General features: G+C 37.9%; 1 protein-coding gene across 1 annotated transcript; it reads right to left on the minus strand.

The window, feature by feature from the left end:
* Positions 1-290: 290 nt before the first annotated feature.
* On the minus strand, positions 291-9368 carry LOC134856727 (enkurin-like). The gene is made up of 5 exons (XM_063873002.1): positions 9131-9368; positions 8703-8881; positions 6818-6993; positions 487-648; positions 291-387 (listed from the first exon to the last, which is right to left on the minus strand). Exons 1-5 carry the CDS (start codon positions 9366-9368, stop codon positions 291-293), a joined length of 852 nt encoding a protein of 283 aa, XP_063729072.1.

Raw genomic sequence — 9368 nt, forward strand, 5'->3', positions numbered from 1 at the left:
ATGATAATGCGAGACAAAATCTGTATTTTTTTTCTGCCGAAAACTTAACTCAAAAACAATCTGTTTGTAAAACTCACTTTAATCAATGCGAATGAATTTACGTTTTTTCATAGCAGAGGAAACATTACCCTCATTTCAAAAAAAGTATAGCTGTACAAGGTTATGAGCGAAACAATTTCGAATAAAATTTTCAGCCGAAATTTATGTTCATACGCAAATTCGTATCATAAAATTAAAGGGAGAGGTTGGATACTCTTCCTTTCCCTTCCATTCCCTTCTTTTCTCATTTTCTACTCGTCTCTGGGCACATAAACAAACTGGTGTTTCTCCAGCAAGTCTATGTCCTTCTTGATGTCATCCAGCTCAGCTTCCAGTTTCTCCTTGTACCTGAAACCAGATCGATCAAAACAAGGAATTAAGGCCATTTTCATTTTGAGGGAAAGGACCAGCACAGGGAAATATGGTCTAGATTAGTGCAAAAACTACTGTACTGGCCTCTTCTGTACGTTTGAGTCACTGGCCTTCAGTCCACAGATGTACTCTTTGTTCACTGACTCCCAGTTCTGCTTGAGACCCCACAGAAGGGCCTGCTTCTCATCCTCACACAGCAGCTTAGAAGTGCCCCTCTGTAGGAACTCTCCGTTGTACCTAAATAAGAGCAGGTAAATTTTTGAACATAATTTTGGACCTTGAAAGATCTCTCTGTTCCAACTATGCGTTCGAGTCCTTTTTTTAATCCGGCCTTGTGGTCCGAAAAAAAACATAGCCTACAGACAAAGATGAAAACATAGCCCACAATTGGAAAAGAGTCATGAAATGTGATTGATGAAATTACCCCAATATGAGAGAACTGGATCAATAGGTATATTTTTATTCCGCTGTTGAAGCCATCTGCAAATTAAAACCACTTTCGAAACTAGAATTCGATCACGTTTTTCGTGACCTGTACACTTTTACTGTTCGATAGTCGAACTTACCTTCATTTCAACAAAAGAAATTAACCGAACTTCAAAAAAAAAATCATAATAATAACACGAAAAGTCAATTTCTTAGAAAAATAAAACCAAAAGAAAAATCATCACAACCCATACAAGAATATTCACTATGTTCATGACTCTTATATAGTTTAGTTCATCCACAGAATAAAAAACCGCAACATAGGAACATTCAGCTCATTACTGAGAACCGTTGTATGTTCGCTGTGCTTTCAGACTAAACTGCAGCAAAAATACTGCATTTAAACGTTTTTTTTTCAATTTTCAACCTTTATAGGGTAATTTTACCGTAAACTCTAGTTATCAGCTCCACCTAACAGTTTCAGTTAACCACCTGTTTTATAATAATAATCATAATGATAATCATAATAAATTGTTTCCAGTATAGGTTGACATTGATCATTATAAATTATAAAAATGACCGCTTGAATGAGCCCAGTCTGGGAGATCGTCATTAGACAAATTTTGCCTGTTTTTAGACGACTCTGAGAGCAACCATCCCAATTAAAAGAACAGGTTTTAATTGGGATGGTGGTGTAATACCACCGTTATTTTTGTTACAATACTATAGAATGAAAACTTTTCAAAACTATAGAATTGAAAAAACTAGAAAGTTAGAAAATTGAAAACTAAAGGTGAAAATTTTGGTGAGATGTAAACCTGGAATAAAACCAGTTTTATGAAAAAAATAGAAAATTCATTTTATTAACTTCCTATTTCCTTCTATTGTGGTCTCTAGAAACTTATGGAGAAAGTTGTTAATTTCGTTCCGTGCCTTTGTGCAAGTCATTTCAAAAAAGTTGGAAAAAAAATTTGTGAGACAGTTGTAGAGTTTTCAAGTTCTGGTAACAATGAAAAATTTAAGGTGTTTTTTTAGAGTTGATCAGTAATTTCTTTACTTTTTTTATGATTATGATGTAAATTTAAAATTTTCGGATGAGATTACAATACAATACAGTACAAATACAAATTTACAGCAAAATGCTGAAGGGGTTTCCCCCACAAACAAAATAAGCACCACAGACTACGGCAACTAACTCAAGTTCAAGTTGCTAGCTAACTACGGCAACTTGAACAACGGCACGCAAATCTCCATGTACAAGTGTCCAACGGGTTGTTCTCGAACTGTTGCCACAGAAACTGGAGAAGCCGCGGCAGTAGGTTGATGAGTCTAGCCGTTCGTGTGGAGAATTCATTCTACGAGAGCTCAGATTAACAGTGGGAATAATAGGAAGAACACGATTATTTCTTCCCTCAGACATACGATAGGAGATAACATTAGCCGAAACAAAATCATAAATACCGGAAGCAATCTTCACGCAGGTCAAAACGTCTAACATTCGCATATAGAAAGGGATGGGTAAAAGTTACAAATATTTCAAACGCTCCGTATTTTTTTCTATCCATGGAGTTATTCAACGGGTTAGGTGCTTTTGCATACTTTCAATTTTACGCATATCACTTTCAGGGGTTCCAGGCAGCAGATGCATAGCACAAAGTCGAGATCACAATTCTTTTATAAAGCTGGAGCTTCGATGTTACAGTTATTATTGCTGAGACATTCCGCTTGATCATATAATAGAGTTTATTGCACATGATGAGGCGTGCATATATATGACTACTCCACATTGGATAAGAATCAACAACTAAGACTGGGTCTCTGTGACGTGGCACGACATCAACACCATGAAAAAGTATCAACTTGTTTTTCTTGGTTTTAAATGCCATAGAATTGTCAGTGGCCCACAACTCAGAGTTCTGAAGACACGACTGTAAGGATTTTCCGCAACTAAGTACTTGCGAGTCGTCTGCTAAGATAAAAGTTTTAAACAGTTCAACGTTGCTCGGAAGATTGTCATTGTACGCAAAAAACAATAGAGGTCCTCTGGTAACTGGAACAGACTGTGACAGATCACCATCCGCTCTTACTGTTTGACTGCGTCGACTCCGTTAATTTTTTTTGATCTTCAGCAAATTTCCCCGATCCCCAAATTCCAAACTTATTGTACAACTTCCATAATAATACTCTGTGATCGACCTTATCGAAGGCTTTTTGTAAGTCTAAATAGATAGCATGAACTTCGTTTCCCAGATCTCTTTCAGGATAAATGAGATTCAACCATTTCAGAAGCTGCAGGGCGCATGAAAGCCCCTGTGGAATCCATACTGCGAGTCCCCCAATAGTGGAGAGATGACTTCAAAGAGTTTTTCAAAAATGCATTTCTCGATGATTTTGCTCGCACAAGATAGGAGGGCTACAGACCGGTAGTTATCAATTCGATCTTTTCCTCCCTCTTTATGCAGAGGCGAGATGGTTGCTTGCTTCCACTGTTCTCGAAATATTCCCAGCTGCTTTGATTTTGTGAAGATTGTAGAGAGGCTTTTGGAAAAACAACAAATGGCGGATTTTTAAAAACCAATTCGGAATTCAGTCAAGTCCACAGGTTTTAGTTGAATCGACTTCCTTCAGTTTTTTTGAACTTTAGTTTCTGAAGTGTCGAAGTCTTCATTTGGATGGTACCGGAAAGATTCAACTGGAATATCATGTACGGGTTCAGTTGGACAACTGAGAGAGAGCATTGAAAATATTGATTGAAGGCATTCGCTTCTTCCCTGGAAGACACTGCTGTATTGTCCCCATACTTCATTATAGGAGGAAGACCTGATGTGCATTTGAGCTTCCAAAAGTGCTTGAAATTTTTGTCTGTGTTTCTGGATTCGAAAATTTCAGCTTCGTATGTCTTTAAGTCTTCATCCTAAATTCTTTCAACAACATCTTGTAATCGTTCAAGATTACTCTGATAAGTTTCTGAGTTTTTTGGGTGTTTTAGAAGAGTATACAATCGTTTACTTTAAGATGAACTTTGTGAAGAGATCCACACAGGCAGAGTCTTCCTATGCATTGTTTTCTTCGGAATACATTGACTCATAATAGTTTCTAACCAATCAGTCCACAAATCAACAAGTAGAGTGGGATTTGTCCAGCAAATTGGCAGAAAATGGAAACGTTGTACAATTTCGGTGATTTTATATTCGTCTGCTTTTTTGAAGTTATACAAGTTTGTTTTGTGCTCTGAACTGGGAAATGATCTGAGAAAGCAGTTCCATCAGCGTTATACGCAAAATACTTATCGACTTTCTTAAATTCAAAAACAAAATCATCACTCGTTGCCAAGATCAAATCCGTAATGTTCAATTATGTAGTGTTGAAGTCAACATACTGCTGTAAATCAAGATCATCAAAAATATCCAAACAAGAGCATTCATTTTCATCACTAAGGTACATACCATCCCACTGAACACCGTTGAGACTAAAATTCCCAACGAGTATGAATGGCCATGATCTTAAGCGAGCGTAATCAGCTAAGTGCTGGAGAGTTTTTCTTTAAAAAAATCAAGGTCCCATCTATATCAACTGTTTGCAGGAGGACTGTAGAAGTCAGCCAACACCAAAGGAAAGGTATTTCAGTGTGGACGACAGCAGCTGCACAGCACTCTCCTGGTTGCATGAATTGATAGCGCGATTGCAGAATTTCAAAGTTGATTAAGTTTTTCACAGCTACCAGAGAACCTCCGTGAGACCCTGCTTGGTGCTCACTGCTACATAATGAGTAACCAGTTTAAAATAATTCATTGTCGCCAAAATTTTCGTGAGTCCAAGTCTCACATAGACACAAGATGTCAAAGTCGTGAATTAGTATAGAGTTTGATAGAGACTGTCGTCTACCGAGATTAACAATGCTCCGAACATTGAACATCAGTAGTTTCAACTGCAGTGATGCGGGTGTAACAGTCAATAATCAGATGATGCAATCATCTGCTCGACGTTTTCTTCAATAGTTTCAACACTATTCAATCTCAGTCTTTTCATTTGTAATAGCTCGTCAATGTTGGTGTCTTCTGTGATTTCTGTTTTGTACAAAAAAAGTCTCAGCGAACGATATTTGAATTTGGATTGATCCACTTCTTTTCAAATAAAGTCTCTTCGCTTGACCAGTAAAGCATTTTCGAGCTGAGTTTCTGCCAGGGACAGAGCTTAACTTATGTAATTAGGGCAAGGATTGAGTTCACGAGCTTTGTCGAAAGTCTTCAAGTAACTTGCATTTTCCAGAACACGTCTAGCATCCAGCGCCGTGTTGAATGTAACCGAAGTAATCTAGGGCGAGTACGCTCTTTGCTTCTTTTTCCAAGTCGGCAGATGTCAAAGATCACCGGTTTTACAGTGAGCTTCATATGCTCAAACATGCTGGAAAGCACTGCATGCTCACTCGCAACCGGCATCTAGTCAGTTTCTTCAAAGCCATCGAATCGTAACTGACAATTTAGATTGTTGTTGATTGGTCGATCAGGTACACTAGCGTTGATTGAATGAGAACTAGTGGGTTGATCAACGCTATGATTCTTTTCGATAATTGGTGGATCAGCTGATTTCCGAGAAGCTTTTAGCTGATCTGTTGATTCTTTCAATTCTTGAATCTCACAAGTGAGCTTCTCCAAAACTTCATTGGTTCTAATTTTGATAAATTGATTCTTCGCAGAGGCACTCTCACAAAGCAACGCATCTCTTTTGCTAGCATTGACACAACCGTTGCAGAACAATAGCACATTCGCAGATAACTTCATAAGTGAAGCAATATCGCCGGCATCAAACCCAATACACTCCGGTGTGAAGTGAAGTGTATCACCTTAGCCAACGCACAGGAATAAACTAGAATGAAGATGAAGTAATTTCTTGTAATGTCCGCACTTTCTTTTTCCCTCTTTCACAGTTGCATCGTGGCTGCCTTTTCGGTCCATTGTCAGCGATGCTGTCTTCAGCCGGCTTCTGGAATCCTCGAGAGGCTTCTTCTTACCGACACTTCACCATTTCAACTTGAACCAAATTATTTAAAAAGTTTAATAAGTTTAACAAGAATATTTTGTTGAAGCCAAAGATTCACATTCACCGCGAATAATTTGTCAGAGAAGCTTTAAGATTTCGTATAAATGAAGCTCTCTTACATTAAAAAAAAAAATTTTTTTCCCGCTTTAATTATTCTGATACGAACTTTTTCATTGAAAGTTAAAACTCTTGTTAATCTGTTGATGTTGCGAGCAATCTTGCCAAGGTTTGATTTGGAAGTCGACCCGTATGCTAACACGCCATATTGAACAATAGGTTGGTTTAATTTATGTTTGGTAAAACTGGTTCAACTGCTGTTTATTTAAAATCTTACGCAGTTGATAAATGGTTCCACAGAATTTATTAATCTTAGTGTTAAAAGTTTCAATGTGATCTCTGAATTCCAGTTTTTTATTGAGATACAAACCCATAGTTGAAAACGGACTTTTGCTCTATGTCCTCATTGTTCATTTGAATTGAGTAGTTGTTTTTTTTTCATTCTGGGCTCTTTTTCTTTTTCCCCCACCTGCAAATTTTTACATGTAAATTTGTTACCACTTTGTCCGATTGTTATGAAAATTTTCATACAGACTAATAAGGCCACCACAAACAAGTTTGGTCTTCATACTCAACCTCGTAAAACCACTCGTTACACATATATATTGAAGCTCGTGTGAGGTGGGGGGAAAGGAAAAAGAGCCTCATTCTGTTTTGTGAACCTCACTGTTTTAGTTTTATATAAGTTCAAAGTCAGTTTGCTATACACGTGGTTAAGTGTGAGGTGGATCGGATAACTATAGCTTCTTGCAAAACTACCCTAAAAAGTTTAAAAGAGTGATGTTTCTTCGCTGATGATGATAAAATTTGTTTCAACAGGATACAGAACACTCAAAGTTAAGAAATTGAGTTTAAAACGTTTTTGTATTTCGTTTCAACTCACCTGTCCTCCTCTAATTGCGTGTCGTACTGCTGTTTGTATCTCCTCAACAAGTACTTGGGGGTCCTTCCATAGGCAGGCTTGTACACGTACTTCTTTTCCAGGTTGTTGCCTGTGAGTGGTTCGAAGTGACCCTTTTTGTCGTCGATGAAGCCACGTCTGATTGCATTTGGACAGCCCTTAAAATTTTACATCGCTGACGACTGTTCATATGTTTTTCTACTGCCGACTTAAATTACTTCAGGTCGTGACACTTTTTGCATCGATCTCTTTTTCTTTTTCTGAGAAATTTCAGCTCTTTTCCAGTTCCCCCCTTTCAAACTACCGAGTTTTATGTTTGATTTACGTGTTATTGCGGTTAAATGCGTGATGTTACGCTGTAAAGTATGTTGAACAAATCTGTTCAGAATTGTCGATTTGTTCACCACCCCAAATTTCATTGCATTATGACAACGTTAAATAGACTTTTCAAAATTGAATTTGAAGGGGTACTGGAAAAGAGCCGGGATTTCTCATTATAAATAGTCAGCTACTATAAATCCTACAAAATCCACTGCTTGGGTTATGTAATCAAAATGATTTTGAAGAGAATCTGAGGAAGGTTTATAAAAATAAAAACGGGGAAGCTAAAAACGGGGAACTGAAAAAGGCTCTTTTCTACTCCCCACCTTTCAATTTTGAAAACGTAACATTGGCTCTTTTTCCTTCCCCCCCCCCCACCCCCACCTCACACGATCTTCAATATATTAGTGTAACGAGTGGTTTTACGAGGTTGAGTATGAAGATAAAATATGTTTGTCGTGGCCTTATTAGTCTGTATGTAAATTTTCATAGTAATCGGACAATGTAGTCAACAAATTTACATGTAAAAATTTGCAGGTGGGGGGGGGGGAAGGAAAAAGAGCCGAAACATTGTTAACGCAATGCCCTAAAGATCCCTAAAGATAATTTTTTTGGCCTTAAAATCTTCCAAATTATAGATTGCAACTCGGTTTTTTTCCCGTCATTTTAGACGAGCATCAATTTTATGGTCTAATGAGTAGTTTTACAAGGTTTTTTGGTAGTCCGTATGGCAGTTTTCATAACAAAGAGACGAAAGTTTTGCTTGTAAAAACTTGCTGGTGAGGGGAAGGAAAAAAGCCTCACATTTACTTGTTTTTTTTTTAATTTTCATAGAACTTGCGGGACCCATCTTTCATGCTTGCTTTTTCCTGGGACCCAACTATCGGCTCTTTTCCAGGTTCCCCCTTTCGAAATCAGTTTTTAAAAGATTATTCAACGTTCTCATAATACAACAAAATTTGGCATGGTGTCAAATTGACAACTGTGAACATACTTTTTCTCCATACTTCACATCGCAACAATACGCATTTAGCCGTAATAATACGTAAAACAAACATAAAAATCGATACTCTGAAAGGTAGAAGCAAAGTGGAAAAAGAGCACAACTATCATACTTGTACCAAATAAATCAATTGTCCTATAATTTATAACATTCAGGCTGTAGACCCGAAGCTGGAATTCAAGTGAGAGGTTGTCCTCACACACTGTCATTGCCATGGCAGGGCATCAATTATACAATTTGACGATCACCGAGGAGAACGTCTTACTACTATGTAAGTGCCTCCTCAACTGATTTGCTTTGATATCAACTTCTGAAACTTTTTGAACGGAAAAATTCAGGAAGATTAAATTGTTCCAGCTCTTCTCTCCCCCCTCACATTCGAGTTTCAGTTTAACACAATTTTGTTCTTCGTACTTTACTTCGTAAAATCACGCGTTCAGCCATAATAACACGTAAGACAATTGAAAAAATGGAAAATTTGAAATGTGGGGGAGTGGAAAAGAACCATTATTCTTTCTTTAACCGAAATTGAATTATCAATGCCTTGAGTAGAATATTCTCTGCTGCATTCAGCCTGATGAAGTCAGTGTCTCTTTTCTGGTTCATCAGAGGTGGATCTTTGGGAATGGGGGGTTTGAGGTCGCAGGGGTCGTGCTTGTGTTTGGTCACACAGTGCATCGGAGGTCTTATCCCACAGTTCTTCTTCAGGTAACAGTCAGGGTCTGTTCAGAGGCATGAAATGATGTAAAGATTAGGCATGTTTAGTATGTAAATTGCAAGATAAAAAATCACTATTTCAGCTTGCGCCCACCTATGAGATCTTTAATATCAGTGTTTGAAAAAGATGCCAAAAATTGCGTTTTTTTTGCTGAACTTCAGTTGTTTGTTAGCTCAATAGGCAGAGACTCTAATAAAAAAGATAACGATTCATTTCAAAACGAATCTGTCTCTTGCATCATTGTTCACTAGACCTTTCAGAGGTTCCAAAGCGAATCCCATAGTGCGTCGGCAGTGTCTGTTCCTCCTCCGCTCGGCCACAACACTCGGTTTGAAACACGAAGTGTACCCAGTGTACCTCTTCGGAACAAGCGCCTCAGTTCGATTTCCAGGAATCAGATTCAGTATATTCTCATCTCCCTTACAAACTGTCGGTTTCTTGCTGTCAAAGGGCACCAGTCCAGAACTGGTCATTATCTTTTTCAGCGTCAT

Source organism: Symsagittifera roscoffensis, chromosome 1 (genome assembly GCF_963678635.1).
Source record: "Symsagittifera roscoffensis chromosome 1, txSymRosc1.1, whole genome shotgun sequence".
NCBI classification, from domain to species: Eukaryota; Metazoa; Xenacoelomorpha; order Acoela; family Convolutidae; genus Symsagittifera; species Symsagittifera roscoffensis.